This window comes from Podarcis cretensis (assembly GCF_951804945.1).
Source record: "Podarcis cretensis genome assembly, chromosome: 10".
NCBI lineage: Eukaryota > Metazoa > Chordata > Lepidosauria > Squamata > Lacertidae > Podarcis > Podarcis cretensis.
This window is the reverse complement of record NC_137179.1, coordinates 43,037,962-43,060,988: the sequence shown is the minus strand read 5'-3', so window position 1 is coordinate 43,060,988 and position 23,027 is coordinate 43,037,962. Positions and strand designations below refer to the sequence as shown.

The window sequence follows — 23,027 nt, the reverse complement described above, 5'->3', positions numbered from 1 at the left end:
GGTTTGCCCTGTTGCTTCCTACAGCATAACTGGAAATTGAAACATAAAACTGTGTGGCTTAAAAGCATTAGATAATTATCAGCTGTTGTAGCTGTGATAGTTCTATTTTAAAACAGAAGCTCATAATGGAAAATGCAGATTAAACAAATACCACACATCTGGAATGCAAATGACAGAGGGAAGGGGAGTTAGCAGTAAAACATTAGAAATATGCACAAGAGGCATTGCAGAACTGCAAACAGGTGCTTTTTAAAACTGAAAATAATCTGTATATTGTAAACACTTTAAGAAAAGAAGACGCCTGGAATGAATGTGTAAAGCATAAAAGTAAGCAGAAAGGATGTGTGCACTGACGTATTAGGCACGTGAACTTTTTGCTACTTTGCACACCTCTTTCCTTGTCTATTGCTCCATTCAGTGCCCATCGCTTCATTGTGTGAATGGCTGGTGAGAAAATAAGTATCCAGCACTCATCTTTGTCTGCTCTTTCCTTGCAAGATCCTTCCCTGGGGACTATCCCACTTTGGAAAATTTACTATACTTTTGAGTTAATTAGTTAAATGTGTGGCTACTGTTTCTGTGTCTGCTGACTCCAAACTCCTCTCTGCAACATGCCCCCCCCCCCCGACTTCAGTGGGAGCCACCTGCTGGCAGAAATCTGAGTTCCCAATGCATTGGCTGTCCACTGGCTTTGAAAGAGGATTAGAGAAACAGTCGAAGGAAGGGTTCTTATCTAGAACAAGACTTTGAACTTGTTATTCTTTTAAATTACGGGTTTTTTTTGTTTTTGTTTTAGCTGTGCAACTTCCGCAGTTCAGTATTATGGATGTTGAAAGTGGAATTTATATTTTATTTCTTATACCAATTTCCTTTTGCTCGAAATTGTAGCCCGCTTAGAGGTTTCTGTTGAAATATGAAGTGGTATATACATTAAATAAGCAAGCAATATAAATTTGTCAAAGTCCAGTTAGTCTGGAGGAGCAAACCCTTTGTTTGGCTAACTATCAATCATGGTAGAAGAATAACCTCCCCGGCGCATTATTTTCCATACTTTGAGAAAGAAGAGGAGAACTGGCAGCTGTGGTCTTAAAAAAATTCTGCTTGTTTGTCTATCTGTTATGTTGCCTATATTCAGTGCTTTTCTTCTAGAAAAAGGGGAACAGTACTCACTGTGAAGCTGTTACAATAAGTGTCTTTAACCCATGCTGTTCTTCTAGAAAAAAGGTGCCGGTACTGTGTATACTTGAGTACCCCCAGAAAAATGTTATTCCAGCCTCCTGGTCATCTTGTCCTTTTTTGAAGTGTGGATACCAGAACTGAGCACAATATTCCCAGTGCAGTCTCACTGTAGATTCATTTACCACCAGTCTAATAGTTGGCAGCTTTATTTCCAACCCCTTTCTTATGGACATAGATTTAACCGTTTTCACTCCTGCCACGGAGGTCAATGTTTTTTGTTGCAGTGTCTACCATGACTCTAAAATCTCTATCCTTGGCAAGTGCCACCAGTTCAAAACGTGTGAAATTGGGATGTCCAGAAACTGATAACCTTATTCAGCAGTCTTTGGACTCAAAACCTTTTTGAAAATCTAAGCACACAATGTCAACCGGATCACCCCCTACTCATATGCCTATTGACACTCATTGCCATTTCCTGTTCAGTCTCTCTCTTGTCCAACCTGCCAACTGACTTCCACTGTTGACATCTTTGGTTTAACTGTCAACACAGCATATTTTCAAAATATATGCAGTTCTTTCAACAATGTGACCTCTATGTACGTGTTGGTTTTGCAGCCCTATATGGGCATTTCAGCACATTTAAGCAAAGGTGACAGGACAAATGAAACTGTCTCACCGCAGCAAGCAATTGTATGACTGTTGCATCCAGTGAACAAGAAACATTGTCACCCACAGGGTTGCGAATGACAAACCCAATGAATTTGTACCAAGGGCACACATGCAACACAGTTTGCCCTTCATTTCCTTTTCATTTGCTCCTCAATAAGGTGTACTCCTTATGTACTCATGGCTCTTTCAGTAAACTCTTTCAAGTTGTTGGGGTAGGTCTCCTTAAAGATGACTTGGTTGCCTAAACAGACCATGTGGTAATGATAACTTATTGCATTAATATACATCTGGAGTGCAGGAAGGTACTGGGAATATATCGATCTATTAAACAATGACACAGGGAAAATACACCACAGTGCTTAAAACAGCACCATTCAGCATAGTTTTCAGTCTAAGTATATTTAAGTGAATCAGATCAGACTAAGAGTAAATTTTGACATAAGTTTCCTTGGCATTCCTAAAGGGGCTTTTGCTTGGTCACAGTGACTGTGGCATTTCATTGTGCAATAAAATGATTCATTCATGGTTAAAAAAAAAATGGCACGGGGACAGAATTTTTAAAAAGGTTTTAAAGGTTGTTTTTTTCTTCTGGCTCCTTAAACTGGAATGTACTTTAGAGCCCTGCTCATCTGTAAGCCAACATTTGTCTTAAGAATTTTTATTGTCTCTCTCTCCCCATTTCTCCCACTCCCTCTATTCTGCAGATATACACTGACTGGGCAAATCACTATCTAGCAAAATCTGGCCACAAGCGGCTGATCAAGGACTTGCAACAGGACATTGCCGATGGAGTTCTGCTAGCAGAAATCATCCAGATCATTGGTAAGATCTGTGCTCTGAGCCACAGCATGATCTGACTTCTGGCTTAGGAAGGAAAAGGCAATAGAAGTAGAGCCAGCTTAACTGTAAGATGGGTACCAAATAGAGAGCCGTGACTTGGCCTCCAATTTCTCCCAGATTTTATATATATATATGTATGTGTGTGTGTGATAGTTATGTTTGTGTCTGCTCCACCATTCTTTTAAGGGCCAGAAAACTGTTTCACACACTTGGCATTGTTTAAAATGAATGCTTCATTAAGCCATATGTCTCCAATGTGTGCATTTTATTAGCTGGAGTGGTTTATACTTTCTGAGATGCCTTGAAACTGTATCCTGATCCCACAAAGACAATTGTGGACGATTTCATGTCAGCAGTCATTTGGCAGGGGCTGGAGAATTGGTAGCAACCTCCTTTTGCACTTCCCCTTTGCATGATTTGTGCATGGGGAAGGAACTGCTGTTAACAAGGCAGATTGTTACTGTGTAGGGTTTCAGTGTGCTTAGAGCAAAGTTCAGGATCTACAAAATTCTTGTATGTCTGTTTACTTTCTTCTTTGTGGTCACATAGTTTACTCTGACTTTTTTTTAAAAAAAAACCCTCACTGTTTTCCTTCAGCAAATGAAAAGGTTGAAGATATCAATGGCTGTCCTCGAAGCCAGTCTCAAATGGTAAGAATAAACCAGATTTTTGTGTTATGATGTCACATCTGAGCTTTACTGGATTGTGTACTACTGGCTATTCATTTTGCTTTATGTTGATTATGCTATGCATATTTCCTTTGGCTTTTTAAAAACATAGCCTTGGTTTGTTATCTTTGGATAGAAGCAAGTTCGGGGTATAAGGGAGCTGAAAAACACCATTAGCATTGACTATTAGATTAATTATGAATGTATTTATTTCAACTTATTTCTATGTTACTCAGATTTATATAGATAATTTCAATTCCAAAGCTGCTTTAAAGACAGAAAATAGCAGAACCAATTTTGAGTGGAGTCTTTGTGTCTGGACTACTGGTTTGAAATAAGGCGTTTGCCAACTCTTAATGAATATAAATAGCCTCTCTGCTTGTCCACAATGAAGTCCAGTTAAATAGTCTGAGAAGTATCTCTTGAGACATGTGTAACCTTCTGCTGGAAGAGGCTGAGCTAAAACCAGCTAGTACTTGAAAGTCAGGATATATCCCAAGGCAATTAGTTTCCCATCCAGAAGTGGGACTTATATTTTGTACTCTTTATTGATTAGCAGTGTCTGTGGCTATAAAGAGAATTCATTGTAGAATGTTGTGGAAATAACACATGGAATCTCCCTTTCCCCAGATCTCTCAGTTAATTTTCTCCCCACTTGTTTGTTTTTTTAATGACATTTGTAGACTCCTATAGGATTGTTCTAATTGCTTAGCGGCATAATGACACTGTATGTTTTAGCTGCTAATCATATCTCTGCTAGATAGTTGAGAAAGGAGGCTGCTAACATTCAGTGTGACACAGGAAGCTGCAGATGCTAAAATTAACTCTTCATTGACAAGCTGCTTGCTGGGGCAAAACTAAGCAGCAGGTGTTGATCATCTTTGAGAGAAAGACGACTAATTCAAGTTGAGCTAATAACTTTTGTGTGTTTCTGCCAGTATGCCCATTAAGAAACAAAAACAAATAGTGAAACGATAAATTCAGAATCTTATTACATAAACATTGCAGTTAAGTTCATTCCTATATGGCACTAGGCAGCTTACATTAAAAATGAAGAAATGCCTGAGAAATAGTGATACGGGGCAGTAAGGAAGGGGCAAGAAGGAAGACCATAACTTTCTAATTCCTGTACATGTCAGCTCAGAAGTCAGCTCCACTGAGTTCAGTGAGACATTCCCAGGTCAGTGTGTATAAGATTGCAGCCTAAGAGTAATCTGACCTAATCCAGGCAGCTCTTAGGGCCATCAGCCAGTGTGAGTGTTGGTTCAGATTACTACTTCCACATAGTTTCACATGATACCTTGCTTATGTGACATCCCTGTGGTCCCAGAGCTTCTAAGGGACAAAAATGATCTCTGGGTGGGTCAACGCCATTTGGCTTTACATGGGGCTGCTCTTTAAGAGGGTTTCGAAGCTGCAACTAGGGCAGAATTCAGCAGTGAGCCTGCTTCTGGATGTACAGTCTTAAAAGACCTTTATTGGTTGCCAAATCACTACTAAGTGGAAATTAAGGTGTTAACACTGACATATAATTCTTTAAATGGCTTGGATCCCAGGTATCTGAACCCCTCCTCCCACGTTGAACCTGTTTGGGTGATAAGATCTGCAGGATAAGATCTCATGCATCATCTGTGGTTTGATGATGCATGAAAGGGCCTTCTCTGTGTTGGCCCCCAGCTTGGGAAATGACATTCTTCTCATGATGCACCTTACACCATCACTGAGTGCTTTTTTAAACAATTGGTCAATACAGGCCTTTGTTCAAGTGAGTGTCTTCTCTTCTCCTGCATTGCTCTTCTGTACTCTTCTGCTTTGTTAAATTTGTTACTGGTCAGTTTTGTGGGTTTTAAAAATATATTTTTAAATGATGATTTATACCTGTTTTAACTGTGATATTTTTGTAACCTATCATAAAACTATTTAGTGAGAGGAAGGCAATAAATGACTAGGTGTGTCCTCCTCCCCAAGCATATTGCAATGAGCAAATCTGCCTGTAGGATGAAGAACCTTGTGGGGAAATAAGAGAACCCCTGTGAGGCTCCTACATATAAAATAATTATGTCCATTATTTTCCCTTCTTCCTACCTCACCACTCTGTCTTGGCTTTCCGCATGGCGAGACAACCATGGAGACCCAGGTTCTGATTCCCAGTCATCTGTGAACCTCATTGAGTGATTATGGTCTTGTCGTGGTCTCTCAAGCCTATCTCACAGGGTGGTTGTGATGTGAAAATAAAGGGTGTGTGAGAGAGACAGGGAGAACTATCTTAAAATGAAAAGAAACAGCTAAAAGAGATGTTGTGAAAATGGGCAGCTTTCAATTATTTCCATACTGATTAAGCAAACACACCTTCTTATTGTGACAAAGAAACAACACGGCTTTGTATGATAATATTTTAATGCTTTTTAACGGTTAGTCACTGAGTTGGCCAGAAGGGTAAAGGACCTTTGATTTTTGCCCAGAATCTGGCTAGACATGTGCAACTGTGAACACAACAGGGACAAAGTCAACATATAAAGTAAACATGGCCTAGAGAGATCAACAAAGTCAAGCTTAATTTCAGGGAATTTCCCCCAACAAGAGGGAACTGGTTAAAGGGAAGCTGAAGGAGAGAAAGGGCATTCAGATCCTTTGGGAAAGCTTATATGCAATTTCAAATGGAAGTACCTTGGATCAAATATTTGAGACAGTGATCAGGGAGAACAGGGCCAGATGTGTAGTATGGTCCAACTTGCCCTGATCCTGCAAGCTGCATCTGCTGCTACCTTCTGTCCTTGTTCCTGTAGTGTTCCTCAGAGCAGGATGAAGGCCAAAGTGGTTCAGCTCTCCCAGTCCTAGTGACAGACCTTGGTATCTCAGATTTCAGTGGTGTCCTATGCAACCCCCAAAACCAGCACACCTCACCTCTGGCTTCCATTGGATGTCATAGCCGTGGTGCCTGCTGCAGCGCCCCAGAAGCTCTGCTCTCCTAGATCCACCTTTGCCAGTTCCCAGGAGAGTGCAACTCCCACAGTGAAGAGAGCCCCCAGGAGCTTTCCCTCTCTGTGAGACTCATGCACACAACATCCTTTTTTTGCTGGGGAACAGACTGGGGCAACAAATTCCAGCATCCTCAGTGAGCTTATGTCACATGGTTCCCGATGAAGCGGAGGCTCACTAAGGGCCTTCTCCCTTGGTGGGAATAGCATGTGCAGCATCATTTTCATGTTGGGGATGCTGGGACTTGGAGTTGCAGTTGAATCTTCTCCAGTGGGATGATACCTGAAAGCTACAATCTCCCTCTCTCTTTCTCTCTCTCTTTGCCTGACTAAAGGTAAGCTTTTCTCCCCTATCCTGAATGGAAAGGAGGATGCATAAATGGTGGTTTCAGGTATGTTGTTGTTGTTTGTTTTTATTAAATTTAAAGGATCTCAGGGTGGCAAATACATATTTTTTAAAGAAAATAAATACAATTTTTAGAAAGCCGACTTTTATTGAACAGTTAAAAAAAATGGAAAAGCATTCACCGCTAATACTTTCAAGATTGCCAGGAACAGTGCCTTTCAACCATCAAGTCTGGATAAAGAGGAATGTTATTAAATGAACAACAATAATGGGGGAGGCAGATTCACCTCACCAGCGAAGGCCAACCCACAAACAGAACTACTAGTGAAAAGATCCTGTAATGGATCAGTGCCAACAGGGCAGTGGCCAATGCTGGCACAACCAACAGGGCAGGGGTGCAAACTTGAATGGTATAGTGGGGAGGGAGAGATAAGACCAACCCCACACAATTGATCAGAAGATATGGCATGCACACACCACTTGGCCCCTTCAGATATTTTTCTGGGAGGGGCAGACTCCTAGGAGTTTGCTCCTATACAGCAGGGCTTCTCCTGCCAATTATAAGGCATGAGGAATTTGTCCGTAGAATTATACAATTGTAGAGTTGGAAGGGACAATGAATGTCATCTAGTCTAACCCCCTGCATTGCAGGAATCATAACTAAAGCATCCATGACAGGTGGCTTGCAATGTGTCTTTTAACCTTGTACCCCTTTCAGAGCAGCAATTCTTGATTCCTTCACTCTTATCTCAAAAAGGCTTCTCAGCTCTGGAAATGGTTCACAAAAGAAAAGCAGCTAAAACGATATTGGGCTTAGGACAGAAGGATGAAGCTTATATGGCTTTTAGTTTATTAAGAAAGACCTGTGAGAGTATCATGAAACTGGTTTATAACATGATGAGTGGGGGAAAGAGAGAAGGATTTTTCTTCATTGTACTAAAACCAGGATACCCAATGAAATTGATTGTATGTTTGTTCTGAATCTGGACAGACAAAAAGAAATTACTATTTCATGCAGTGCATAGTTAGCTTATGGAATTCACTGCCATAGAATGTGATGGTGGCTTGAAAATATTAGACCATATATATATGGTATATATATATAGCATATATATATATATGGTGTATATATATATATATATATATATATATATATATGGATGGTGTGTGTGTATATATATATATATATATATATATATATATACACACACACACCATATATATATGGTATATATATGGTATATACCATATATATATGGTATATATATATATATATATATATATATATATATGGTATATATATATAGCAAGGGTTTAACCAGTATAGTTAGTGGGTTGCCACTTTTAAAACTTTTTAAATATTTTGTAGAACTCAGTAATCTTTGGAGAACAAGTTTGTTTGCTTTTTTCAGACCTTCCTGCAAAAGAAAGAAAGAAAAGAAAGCATCTTTTCCAGGCTGTATATGTAAAAGAAAGAGAACTCCAAGGATGTTATCTATGATTCTGGGCCTCTCCAGACTGCAGGTGTATTCTGCAATATGTCCTTGATACAGTGCATTAGTGGTAGACTCCGATTCTACAATGCTTCTCCATTACCACAACATTGTTGCAGTCCAGAGCAATTATGGTATAAAAAAATTAAGGGATTTCAGCAAGAAGGGATGGGATATGCACTGATTGGAAATGAAGCAGTATGACTACCCCAACACTTTGCAGGCACAAAGAGTATTGAAAGCTGGATTGCATGTGATTGTCCTAATAGCATAATGAGCACAAATCATAATGAATGCGCAATAAAAAGGATGTCTGGAAGGGTGCACTGAAGGAGAAGGTAGGATTTAGCTGTATCATTTATTATGAAATAGCCTGTCCTTGTAGCCTGTCCCTATAGGCTGCAATTCCATACCCACCACCCAGAGGTATGTGAGCTCAATTTAACACAATAGGACTTATTTCTCAACAGCAGGTGTGGAGAAGCTTTTTCAGCCCAAGAGCTGGATCCACAACTTACCTGTGCCCCATTTTTGACTGGTGGGTGGGATACTCACCTGTCAATCATGAGCAGGCACAGGCTTATGTCCAATCTTAGTACTGTAGTCCCACAGCACTGAGTCTGGAGATAAGCCTCTGATTGCTCAAAAATACAGTAGACATAGGTTTATCTCGTCTTAGCACTGTGGGGTCCTAGTGCTAAGATCAGATATTAAAAGCTGTTGGGTTATCACCACAGAATAAGTCAGCAGACAGACCAGGATGGTAAAAGGTAAAGGTAAAGGTAAATGTACCCCTGCCCGTATGGGCCAGTCTTGACCATCTCTGGGGTTGTGCGCCCATCTCACTTAAGAGGCCAGGGGCCAGCGCTGTCCGGAGACACTTCCGGGTCACGTGGCCAGCGTGACATAGCTGCTCTGGCCAGAGCCAGAGCCAGAGCCAGAGCCGCACACGGAAACGCCGTTTACCTTCCCGCTGGTAAGCGGTCCCTATTTATCTACTTGCACCTGGAGGTGCTTTCGAACTGCTAGGTTGGCAGGCGCGGGGACCGAGCAGCGGGAGCGCACCCCGCCGCAGGGATTCGAACCGCTGACCTTTCGATTGGCAAGCCCTAGGCGCTGAGGCTTTAACCCACAGCGCCACTGTGGGGTCCTAGTGCTAAGATCAGAGATTAAAAGCTGTTGGGTTATCACCACAGAATAAGTCAGCAGACAGACCAGGATGGTAAAAGGTAGCATGCCCCAAAAGTGATTAATATTGTGACCACCCATGAAAGTGAATGATCTTCCCTTAAGTTTGGCCCAGTTAAATTTTAATGGGAAATTGTTTTGATTTAATAGCTTTCAGGCAATGGGTTTGGAGGAGTAGGGGAGAAATAAGAAAACAAAAACATATAGAGCAATTTAATATGCAACATTACTTTTAAATTCTTTATTTTTTTTAATGGTCAATAATTAGAATCTTAGTTTTCTGTGAAATATTTCAAAATCTGGAAATTGTTAAAAGTTCTAGCGAGGCCTCTAGGCAGCCAGTCTGCTTCTTATTAAAGGGATGTTGTCAAGGCTAGCAGTTAGGTTAGTCATAGTTGTACAACTTTGTTTTTAGAAGGAAATGTTTAGCTTCAGATTAGTCAAATCTTCAAAGCCCTGCAGATTAAATGTGAAATGACCAAATCTATAAATATTCTTATGATATTGATGGTGCCTTTCTGAAGAGTGCTAATTTATACCAACAAATAAATAAATAAATTCTGAGGATTAAAAGGCCTATTTTCCCTCATGGCAGGCAGGGGAGAAGCCCAAGGCATTTGCTGCATGGGTTAGAGGACAAGATGGCTCCCCTCAAATTTCGTGAACAAAAGCCAACAGGACTGGCATTTAACTCCTTCTTTAAAACTGGTGACGGGACATAATATTCCACTGTATCTGAGAACAGCAGGCTAGCTTAGGTGGTACCAGATAGACCACATAGGCAGTGCTCTCCTCATTTTGTTGGCATCTGTCTTTCTCAGGAGACAATGGAGTGTACCTCTGGAGGTGAAGTCAAACTGCTAGAGAATCACAGTGGCTGCTGTGGCTGCAGAGACTGGTAGCTCAATACTGCTGCCTACTGTGGTGTTTTTGCATCAAAGTGACCTCTCTGGGGCACAAGCCTGGGCAGTGTGTATGGACGTCCTGGGATGCCCAGATGACAAGACCCCATCCCTGGCGTCACTGATGTGGTCCAAAGGAAAGCAGAGCAATATGTTTGGCACCAACCTGGCTGCAGGAGTTGCCGGTAGTTGCGTACAAGGCACCATCCAACCATCTTAGGGACTCGACTCCAGATTTGTGTTGAGTTTACTCCTTAGCCCTTTCTTCTCCCTAAGATATCCCACAAGGCAGCAGAGGTTAAGGATCTGGGTTGAGTGCACTTGCAACCAATTAGTGCTGGTTTTGACCTATAAAGCCTTAAATGGCTTAGGACTTCAGTACCTCAAGGACTGCCTCTCGCCATATAAACCGATCCAAGATATCTGGAGAGTGACAATATGAGAATGGGCCTTTTCTGTGTTTGCTCCCCATTTGTGGGACGCTCTCCTCAGGGTTCCTTCACTGCATATCTTTAGGTGAAGTATTTTTCTTTAACTGGGTGTTCAACTGATTAACATTACAGTGGTAACTCGGGTTACATACGCTTCAGGTTACATACGCTTCAGGTTCCAGACTCCACTAACCCAGAAATAGTACCTCGGGTTAAGAACTTTGCTTCAGGATGAGAACAAAACAGCAGCAGGAGGCCCCATTTGCTAAAGTGGTGCTTCAGGTTAAGAACAGTTTCAGGTTAAGAACGGACCTCCGGGACGAATTAAGTACTTAACCTGAGGTACCACTGTATATGGCTTTTAAATGTGTTTGTGAAAGTGTGGGGTTATTGGTTTGTTTTTGCTTTATCATGTATATTTTGTATTTTCCTTTTGTATTTTTATGTTGTGAACTGCCTTGGCTTCTTTAGATGAAGGGCAGTATACAAATTTAATAAATATTAATAATATAATTTATGTACATGGCTAGTGAATTGGGCCTGTATTGGACGCATTGCATTGCATTGTGTTGTCAGTAATGTGATTTAGTAAAATTGGCATTCCTTGTAACAAAAATACAGCAAACTATTCACAATTAGACAGTTTGTTTTCTGAATGTGTTTATCTGAGCACAAAAGTATGCTATAATGAAACTCTGTTACTTGGCCTTGTAAACATACCAAGACAGTAGTAGACTCTAAGAAATATTCTAGGCACACCTGTTTGTTGCAGGAATGAATAAATTTCTTTCAGGGTAACAGAAGGATTAGAAAAATATGTCGGATTCATCAAAGTCTATTTATATGATTGTTTGAAAGGAAATGTTTTAGCATGCTAAAGATACAAAGAATGTGCAGAATGCTACCCACCACTTAAAATAACATCAATAGCAATATTATATAAACTCACCCCCTTCAATGTGTATTATTAAACTGAAATTCAGAACCAAGTGTAAGCTGGACTTGGGATAAATGATACAATGATACGTCTCTATATAGCTATGAAACAAATAGCTACCGTATCCCCAAGGAACAGAAACCAGGGTCTTGATTTGACTTGCAATTTATCTGCCTAGACCTTAAGAGGCCTGACTCATAAGAAACAAAATGCTTGAAGCAGCAGGCACCAAACAACTCAGGTTTATTCAAATAAGATGTATTACTACATGAATGCTGACTTAAGCACTTCCACTTTCTCTATTGGCAGTAGCAACAAACAGGAATAGCCCACCATCAACAGCCTAGGAGAGAGAAGCTTAGAGCTAAGCAGTCGGCGGTTCGAATCCCCGCAGCAGGGTGAGCGCCTGTTGCTCGGTCCCTGCTCCTGCCAACCTAGCAGTTTGAAAGCACATCAAAGTGCAAGTAGATAAATAGGTACCGCTCCAGCGGGAAGGTAAACAGCGTTTCCGTGCGCTGCTCTGGTTCACCAGAAGCGGCTTAGTCATGCTGGCCACATGACCCGGAAGCTGTATACCGGCTCCCTCGGCCAATAAAGCAAGATGAGCGCCACAACCCCAGAGTCGGTCACGACTGGATCTAATGGTCAGGGGTCCCTTTACCTTTTAATGCATTCATGGCACAGCAACGTCCCATCATTCCACCCTCTTCTGCAGTTTCCTTTAGAGCACCGACTTCTTAGTCAAGAAGACCACTGTTTCAATTCCTGGAATCTCCAGGTCGGCCTGGGAAAGTCTTCAGTCTGAAATCCTGTCTGTGTAGAACAGGGTAGTCAACCTTTTTATACCTACTGCCCACTAATGCATCTTTCTTGATGGTAAAATTTCCTTACCACCCACCAGTGCTCAATAGAAGGAGGATTCAGCTTGTAGAACCCCCCCCTACCTCCCACCTAGAATCCTGAAACGCCCACTAGTAGGAACCAGGTTGACAACCCCTGGTGTAGAATATAAAGCTAGATAAACCAATAGTCCGAATGCGTATAAGGCAGCTTCCCATGCACCATATTGTGCTAACCTCTTGTTCCCGTGGAAGTCAGTGCAAGGATTCTTGCTGGTGCAATGAGAATGCCCCCTCCTCCCCTTGTGTGCTCCCTGCTGTCCCCAGATTTGCTCTGGAGGATTGGGGGATTCCACTACCAGAAGAGATTTAGGGGATGCTTGAGATTGTTGAACCACATTGTCTAATTGTGAGTTAGACTGAGATGAAAGTTCCAAAATTGGCCCCTTGTCTCACTCCGCCCCCCCTTTCCCCACCCTTTTGCCACCACTGCTTATTTTTCAGTGGTGGTGTGTCAACCCCAGCAGCTGAAGACTGCAATTTTTAAAACCACCAATTTTAAATGTTTCTCTGTCCTTGGACATATAACTCCTCACCACCAACAACAACAACAACTAATAGCCTTGGGCTTTCCATCAAGTAGGGCATTCTAAGTTCTGTTAGCAAACTGTGACATTTCACAGCAGTATCTATTCATCTTTGCAGCTGGCCTTGGGATAGCATTTAATCTCTTGTTCAGCATCATTTCCTCAAAAAGCCTGCCCAGAAGGAGTTCTGCATACCTGGTGTTATTTGTTTCTAAGCAGAAATATTCACCAACATATCATGCATAGCTGTCGTTCGTATACCTGCTTCCTTGTTACTTGGTCATGCTGAGTTTTAGATTTATCTACAGCAAATACTCAAAAATACTTAACCTTGTCTGGAAACCTGACTTAGCAAACTTTATAAGCTGATAACATGCACCCAGGAGGTCTACATAACAACGAGGGGGGGGGGGGAAATCTCATTGATGTAGTGAGTGCTTAAGATGGTTGACTAGCTTGCTGATTTTCCTCCTAGGAAATTATGATTCTCTTCTGCATGTGTCTCACAACTTCAGAAAGATATAAAGACAAGCAGAAGACTGAAAAAGATGAAGGAAAGGTGGGGGAATCACTTATATCCAAGGACAGAAAAGGTTACGCAAAGACAGTGGCAAGGTTTTTTGGTTAAATCAGTATGCTGGATGGAGGCAAATGGGGTATAAACAGTCAAGAATACACAAGGGCAAAACCCCCAAGGAGTGTAAGGGAAGATATTTCATTTCACAAAGGACTTTAAAACAGGAGCCAGGGATAATGGGAGTTCAGCAACATCTGAAGTGCCACAGGTTAGCAAACCCTGTTGTAAAATAGCCAGTCTGAACAACAGTCACTTAAGGACATGCACACTGTTAAGACCACATTCATGGAAGACAATCTTAATTGGGTACAAGTGATCTCCGAAGAAGAAGGAGAAGAAAGAAAATAACCAGTAATAGTTGCAGGACCAGCTGTTTTCTTCGCCCATTGTTTGCTATTAACATTAGCAACCACATAATGCATAATAGCTTTTAAGATATTTTATGATTATATTGTTTTATTGCATTGCACTCTTTGACATGGTTAGTTTATTTATGCCCATTTTATATTGCTTTGGTTCCTGTGGTGATGAAAAGCTGTATAACACTTCTAATCAGTACTGATGTAACAACACATTCATTTCATACATTAATATGGCACCTTATAAGAACCATATTTATCATTATATCATGTGTGAGTGTCCCTCATTCTCTCGCTTTCCCTCTTCCTAAAAAGGCATAGGTTAAGGATTATCCTGCATTTTTTCATTCTGAAACAAAAGAAAAATGCTGTATTTTTGAAACAGCTGATTTTCTAGTTATTTTCCCATTCTTAGATCAGTTGTCATTTCTTGTGGGGCTTTCCCCCACTTAGAACTGGTGTTACTTTATTTATCTGGCCTGTGTTTATTTCAAAATGTGTTTATTTCAAAAAGCTTTAGTCCTGTTTTAATGGTAATTATGCTTAGGATAATAATACTCAATTTGTGTTTGATGTTGCAATCCTATGAACATTTAGCTTTGATTAAGCTCGATTGAAAATAGGTAGACTTTACATGTATAAAATTGTACTACAGTGGTACTTTGGTTTAAGAACAGCCCTGTTTATGAATGATTCGGTTTACGAACTCTGCAAAACCAGAAGTAGTGTCCCGGTTTGAGAACTTTACCTCTGTCTAAGAATGGAATCTGAATGGTGGAAGGGCATCGGCAGTGGAAGGCCTCATTAGGGAAAGCACGCCTCAGTTTAAGAATGGTTTCAGTTTAAGAACGGACTTCCGGAACAGATTAAGTTCATAAACCGAGGTACCACTGTACGTGAGCATTCAGTTCAATTCACACACCTAGAGATGGAGGAATAATGGCTGCCATATGACACAGAAAGGGATTAAGCACCGCTTTCCACATTAGCATTATGAAATAATGGAGCTTCATAACATGTACAGTGGTACCTTGGGTTAAGAACTTAATTCGTTCTGGAGGTCCGTTCTTAACCTGAAACTGTTCTTAACCTGAAGCACAACTGTAGCTAATGGGGCCTACTGCTGTCGCTGTGCTGCCACTGCACAATTTCTGTTCTCATCCTGAAGCAAAGTTCTTAACCCGAGGTACTATTTCTGGGTTAGCGGAGTCTGTAACCTGAAGCGTCTGTAACCTAAAGCGTATGTAACGCGAGGTACCACTGTACTTCTGCCCTTTGGTACGATAGCTTGGATCCTAACTAGACTTAGGCTTGCTGGAGTATCTCCCACCCCCATCCCTGGATGTTCACACTTGCAGAAGGAGGGTGGTTATTTTCATTGATTCCCTTTCCCCCAGCAGTCCCTTGTACACTTCAGAGTGTTGGGGGCCTCTCCAGACTGGCATGAGAGGTGACACAGGTCACCTCCTGTTGAGTCAAAATAGCCTCCTGTGTTTTGCCAGTGGCATTTTCTGTTGGATCTCAGCCCCAGACCTCAGGACCATGAGTTAAGATTACTCAAGAATCTCTTAAGAGTTGAATACGCAGAGAAACTGGAAAAGACAAGTAGGTAACAAAAGTGCATATAATCGATGGGAAGCCTTTATTTGTCTCTGTGAATACTTCATGTCAAATAACCTTCCTACCCAATTTAAGGATATTGTGCTTAGAATTACCCAAGAAAAGACTCCACACTCCCCAAATGAGTTTAACAGAATCCATATCACAACTTCATAAATGAAGGCTGATTTTTTAAAAAAGAAAAAAGAAAGAAAGAAGAAGCATTATTGTAGGGTGGAAGTTGTATATATATATATTTGACGTCTTGTCCAGCATCCAAGCTCTTCATCAATCTTTGGGGCTTTTAAATCTACTTTTGGCAATGGATGCAAAAACACAGAAACATAACAAATCTATCTTTTAATCGTTAATCGTTGTCACATTTCCTTAGAAGTGTCCCTCATTTCTTTAAATAAAATACTTCTCTAAGCGTGCTTAAGATTCTGGGCTCTCACCAGTATAATTTCTTTAGTAAAGGCTTGAGAATCTGGCAGATTGTCATATTTATGGAACTGATTAATCTCAGGGAAAGGAAGGAATAATATATAGTTGTATTAGTCATCATTAATTATCCTATGTACATGCTATAATTCATTATTTTTGGAAGCAGAGAAGGTGCAATCTGCCAGAGGAAGGAGATGAAAGCAACTCTTAGTAATATGAAAATCAATGATAAAGAATATACATTTTTAAGATAAGCCAGTGGTGAGTTTCTATCCAACAACTGAATTATTCATGTAAATTTATTTACTTGCAGTTACTGGATAATGACATATGCTCAAACTAAATTTTGATTTGCAATTATTCTTTTGTAAAATATTAAGATACTGTATGAAATACTCACCTTGTATTCCATTCAAGCACCTCAAAAGGGGGAAATTAACCTTTTGCTTCACAGGGATGAATTCGGAATGTGCATTGCTAATATTTTTACATAATGGGACAATCTGTAGGTAGTCAACAGCTTCTTGTCATCCTAATTGCCTATTGTCTTTCTAATTACCTATTGGTAGGTCGGTGGTTTGAATCCCCACAACAGAGGGGAGCTCCTGTTGTTCAGTCCCAGCTCCTGCCCACCTAGCAGTTCAAAAGCACATCAAGTGCAAGTAGATAAATAGGTACCGCTCCGGCGGAAAGGTAAACAGTGTTTCTGTGCGCTGCAGTTTAGTCATGCTGGCCACATGACTCAGAAGCTGTCTGCGGACAAACGCCGGCTCCCTCGGCCTATAGAGTGAGATGAACATGTAACCCCAGAGTTGTCTGCGACTGGACCTAACAGTCAGGGGTAGGTTTACCTTTATGGTCAGATTCAATATGGTTGCTGCATCTAATCTCTTCCAGCCATAGTCCTAACCCCTTGAACAACTATAATCTTCTATATTTATACTACAACTATTAAGTTCTTTTTTAAAAGAAATAAACTGGGTCCCAAAAGAATATGATACCTTCAATCTAAATTCCAAATTCCTTCATCTCTCAAAGTTTTAGGCACATAGCACCCTCAGCTCTCACTAGTGATCTTAGTGGGAAAGAGCTGTGATGAACGTAGTACTCCTGTCTCTCGTAACAGGTACTTAACTTTTTTATGAGTCTCAACCCTATTTGCCTTTTAAAATTTCCTTTGGGTACATTGGACTTGCCTTTCTTTTTTATATTATTTTAGTTTCTTGCTTTAGTTACAGCCCTTTCTGAACTTTTCACACACATCTTTTATTCAGTACTTGTAAGATTTGTAGCTTTAATATTGCATAAGCCACAATTCTCATAATATTTACTTTGCTCACAGCAATTTATCACAGAATTCAGTGAGATTACAGAGGATGGATTGGCCGATCCCAGGATAGAGATGCACACACTAGGTACATTGTAGGACTGATTTATTTTTTTAAATGGAGCATATTTCTTGTTTTGTTGTTTTGTGTTATGTTGACACAGTGACTATCCTGCCTTATGTAAAACCCAACAATATAGACAAGTATTACTAAGAAGTACTAGTAGGAAGTAAAACTGTACTGTATACTAGGTAAAGGTAAAGGTACCCCTGCCCGTACGGGCCAGTCTTGACAGACTCTGGGGTTGTGCGCCCATCTCACTTAAGAGGCCAGGGGCCAGCACTGTCCGGAGACACTTCCGGGTCACGTGGCCAGCGTGACATCGGTGCTCTGGCGAGCCAGAGCCGCACACGGAAACGCCGTTTACCTTCCCGCTGGTAAGCGGTCCCTATTTATCTACTTGCACCCGGAGGTGCTTTCGAACTGCTAGGTTGGCAGGCGCTGGGACCGAGCAGCGGGAGCGCACCCCGCCGCAGGGATTCGAACCGCCGACCTTTCGATCGGCAAGCCCTAGGCGCTGAGGCTTTAACCCACAGCGCCACCTGCGTCCCATGGCGTACTGTATATTACATTAACCCTAAAATTTGCTCCTTTAGTAAACATTGATTTCAGAGACCCATTCTAGCTAGCTCTGATTGAAACAGTATGGAGAGCTTAGAAGCTGGATAAAGTCTATTTGAACTTCTGCAACTGCAAAATTTAAATTATTTTCATCTGCTTGTAAGTTTGAATAAAATGTGTTTAGGGCTGCTGGGGTCTGAGTTCAAAGAATAATTGTGGTTTGCCAAGGCAAAAGAGAAGGTAATTAAAGCGGTGTTTATGTACACAATGAAAGCTTCAAAATGGTTAAACTTTGAAGTGTGTGTTTTTTTTATTTTTATTACTGAGTGGAAATGAAAGTGAAAAATAACCCCAATAATTTATTACCCAGTGTCATGCTGGATCTTCTAACAGCATTTATGTAGCACATTTCAAGCATTCAGTGTAGTTCTTATACATTATCTTGGTGATCTTTGCAAGATACTGTTAGGGAAGGTGACTGTGGTTATCCTCATATTGCTAATGAGGCCTGAGAGCAAAAAGGTTTGCTTTTGATGAAATAGTGAATTCTTGGCTGGGGTGGGATTTGAACTGAGTTCTACCTGTTAAGCTGCACTAGTTTGTTTTATTCAGCAAATGCAGATGTAATAACACCATGGACATGTGTAAGTCCTTATACTGTTATACATGACTTCACACTCAAGAATCTAGAAACAGTTAACAAATTGTCCTAAAAGGATTAATTAATCTGCTTTTTCTTGCCCCTTCTATTGTTGTGTCAGCAACCTGCTGCAAAAAAAACCCTGTATTATTCGGTAACCATATGTGCAATAAAAGGCAATTTTGTTTTTGAATGAATTGACGCTTAACACAGGAAATATGTTTACAGAAGTGTCCAAACTTCTTCACAGAGCTTTCTTTTTCTTGCAACCACCTCTGCAAATATCACTGATGCTGTTAATTACTGTGCGGAAGTATTTCTTCATATAAATGAAGATATTCATAGCAAGCTCAGTTTTGATTTTTTTTAATATAAAAAAATACCAGTTTTGTGCTTATACAATTATCTCCAGTAAACATCATTTAACATTCTATCAAATGACACTTCAGACTTTACAGGCAGCAGGGTAATTTTGAATTCTGCATATTTACTTCAGTGAAGTTAGTCCAGATTTATATGAAAGTGTCGTTAAAATATAGACCAATATGTTTAGTTTAATGTGTTAGCTATTATATTATTTACATTTTGTTGGTCTTAGCAAAACATACTTGGGAGAGATGTTTTCACCCTTGCCCTGACAGATGATAGTTGTCCTTTGGATGCTGTTTCACATCCTACATGAAGAACTACTTTGATAAATGTTTGTTTTTCATTGCAGTAACTTGGTGTGTTCTTTCCAGCATAAAATATAGCCTTCTATACTTTTGGCATGCAGTTTACTCTGAGCTTTTGTGGATGGAGTGAATAGCCCAAGTGTTAAAAGGAGCTTCTGGTGGATTGTTGGGGGAGGGATTCTATAATTAAAATATTATTTTTCAGAAGTCATTTGTTCCTTCATCATTTCCCTATGAAATAGCTATGCTTCACAAATATGTAAGTTGATAAACCAGTGGTAGATAAGCCTAGAATGAACCTGGAACTTCACGGAGGGCACGTGTTGCAGTGAAATCACTAAAACTGACCTTACCATTTGTGTGGGTGGGATTGTTTGGATAGCCACCACAACCTGATTGGGTCCCTCAGTTGCTGGGGTAATTCTGGCCAATGGGGTTGAGAGAATTTGCAGCTGGGGGACCTATTTATACAACTGCACGTTGCGTCGAGCTTCCTCTTAGTGCTTCGTGCACCAGTTTACCTGCCCACCTTCCCTATATTTAGGGTCTTGCTATGACCTTGCTATGCTGTTGTGGGTCATCTGCGTTTGGGGCAGGGGCCCAGTAGGAATTTCTCCATTTGGCTGATTGGCTGGTGCCACTTGGGTTTCGCCTCCTGTGTAGCAAATTGTCACAACTTTGTAAGGTTTGGAGGTTAGGCATTGGTTCAAGGTGTGGTGAGGGGAGGTTGACACACCTGCCCCTCCCGATGTGCAATAGGGTATTCTTTTAAAGGAATACAGGCGCTTGCCATGCTTTTGTCTGATCCCCTTCCAGGGGTTAGGGCCATGCCACAGCACCTAGGAGCATTTTGGGGTGAGGTTACGTCTGTGGTAGGACCAATGCTCCCCCAGTCTGTTTACCCTTACTGACTTCTGCCGGTGTCCAGTTGTCAGTGCTGCCCTGCCAGAGGTGTAGGTGCAGCTAGTTGAATCAACGCCTAAGCGAACCACTCACATTCAGTAATCAATAAAGTTGTGGCCAAAATTATGCCAGTAACCTTAAACTAATATTGGTGTCAACTGTGTCTTTCTTTGGGAAGTCTTGGGGGTCTTCACATGCAAACCATTGTTAATGAAACAGGTTTCCCAGATTAACATGAAGGAATTCAAGAGATAATGGTGGTGGTGGTGGTGATAATCATATAATATTACTGTCATTATTTAATTTAGTTTAAATAATAACACATACAAAGCTCGCTCACAAAGCTTAGTAAATAATATCTTCTGATATCACACCTTATCCCATACTTTTAACAACCCATTTTTTCCATTTTGCTCTTGACACATTGTCATTGAATCATCTGTTCACCCACGACTTTGTACACACGCTGCAGTATTGTTCATTGTTGCTTATTTTTGTGTACAGAATCCAGTTTTATGGTAAGTAGGTGGGTTGCTGATTTGTCAGTGTGCCATTCTGGATCAAGCCTTTATGAATTGTTTTTAAGCACCAAAGTGGACAATGAAAGCTTTTATAGCAGCTGACCAATTAACAGTAATCATTCTTGTTAAACTTTACTAAAGAACTGGAGTATGTGATGAATGCAAAGTATTCATTTCTCTCCCCCCCTCCCTTTGCTGCATTCAAGTCCATCTTGCAAAATAGCCTTTAACTGCTTTGCTATTTCATGTTCATTTTGCAGATTGAGAATGTTGATGTCTGCCTTAACTTTCTGGCAGCCAGAGGAGTAAATGTCCAAGGTCTTTCTGCGGAAGGTAAGAAAAAGCCATCATCATCATCATCATCAGAGATAGTGAATTACATTCTGGAAAGGTACTTCTTCAAACTTGATTTGCAGTATATTATTTTGGAAAAGATATTACCGTATTTTTTGCTCTATAAGACTCACTTTTCCCTCCTAAAAAGTAAGGAGAAATGTGTGTGCATCTTATGGAGTGAATGCCGGCTGCGCAGCTATCCCAGAAGCCAGAACAGCAGGAGGGATCACTGCACAGCAAAAGCAGAATCTTTTTTTTCTTGTTTTCCTCCTCCAAAAACTTGGTGCATCTTATGGTCTGGTGTGTCTTATAGAGTGAAAAATACGGCAGTTGTCTTATGAAATACAATTTTGGTTTGACATAGTTCTTGGCATAAATTAAAACACTTAAAAAACCCCATTTCCTATGGGAAATATTTATTTAAATTAGCACTTTCCCCTTGAATATCTTTGCCTCCATTTCTTCCTCTTCCTAAAGATTCATAGCTAGAAATATGCTTTCTACAAGCACAAAATGAAAAATGCACATGTGACTTACTGTACTGTATAGTGCAGACAACTGAAGTCAGGAGCAAACCTCATTTTAGCAAAACTCATCAGAATTTGCCAGATCAGAAATTGCAAGCATTTGCTTCAGAATCTTCTCAAGTTGTGGAGTTTGTTATTTACTGGGAATATCAGCCATTGTCTGATACTGTCAGTAAAACTACATAGATTTAGAATTACTATTTTTAAGATTGGAAGTTAAAACACTTTTTGTGTGTGCAGGCTTACGTGCTGCACTTAATGACATAACATTATACTGAATCTTCCTGACTAATTCTAAAGTAGCATCATGTTCAGTGGCTCTTAAAAACTGAGAAATGGTGAGTAGTGTACATATAATCAAGTCAGAAAAATCATAGAATTGTAGAGTTGAAAGACATTTTTGTTTTTTTTGCATAGATGACTAAACTGATAAATTTTGAATTATACTTTCTCTTTTATAGGAAACATAAGATGTAGTTGTTAGAACTATCTTAATAGTTCCCATCTCTTGAGAAGATTTAAGTAATTAGTTTTTTGACATATATCTGAGCAATGTTGAAAAGATCAAATGGATGAAATGTTTTTCTCTCTCAAGTGTATTCAAAAGAAAACAGATTCTGTTAACTTCAGTGGGAAACATTTTTTTTTTAAGTATAATAGGTCCCTCTCATTCATATCAGAGAATATAGATTTGTTTGATGTTCCTGGAAGGGGATCATACTTTTTTAAAGCCAGAAGTCACCGGAACTGAGTTCTGGCACCTCTTTTATGCATTCTGTCACTTACTGGTTGCATTCCAACACCTTTGTGGCATTGTGGTGCTGTTCCACGGCATGGCACTTGGGACTGTGTTTTGGAGGTGGTGGGTGGCATGGTGATTGGTGCGACATGGCCGTCAGTGGCGTAAGGTGGCAGTTCATGTTATTTTGCCTTGGCGGTGGGGCAAACTCAACAACTTTGGTTCCAGCACCTCTTTTTCTAGAAAAAAACGCCTGTATGTACCGTATCTTCCCAGTGTTCCAAGTCTGTGTACTGAGCAAAGGCGATATACTGGTGTGAAATAGGGTGCAAATATTTAGAAACTTCCCAAATGTATTTCTCCATTTTGAAATATAAATATATATAATTATTCAAATTGCAAACTATTTAACTGCAGTTTATGTCACCAGTTTGTTTCTCTTTATGCTGCAGATGCAAAATATAAATATCTGAAATTTTCCCCAAAGTTGTTCTTATTAATAAATTAATATAATAATTGCTCAATTTTATAAATGTTGTATTTTACAACATGAAGGTCTGTATTTTGTATTACAAGTCACACTTCACAAATTCCGCACCACAAATTCAGCTTGAGTAGGCCTATATATGGTCAGTATCAAAAGAACAGCTACAGTATGTGAGTTTTCCATATTTGAAGGTAGTATTTGAGATCAGATAGGAT

The 23,027-nt window shown here is 40.3% G+C and overlaps 1 protein-coding gene across 8 annotated transcripts in view; it reads left to right on the top strand.

Annotated features, from left to right (window-relative positions):
- The window catches only part of NAV3 (neuron navigator 3), a 436,309-nt gene that overhangs the window by 256,301 nt on the left and 156,981 nt on the right, over positions 1 to 23,027 (top strand). For all 8 annotated transcript variants that reach the window (XM_079991796.1, XM_079991792.1, XM_079991797.1 and 5 more), the window contains 3 exons: positions 2,553 to 2,670; positions 3,286 to 3,338; positions 20,984 to 21,056. In XM_079991796.1, coding sequence (XP_079847922.1) covers positions 2,553 to 2,670; positions 3,286 to 3,338; positions 20,984 to 21,056 — 244 coding nt within the window. The remainder of the gene's footprint in view (positions 1 to 2,552; positions 2,671 to 3,285; positions 3,339 to 20,983; positions 21,057 to 23,027) is intronic.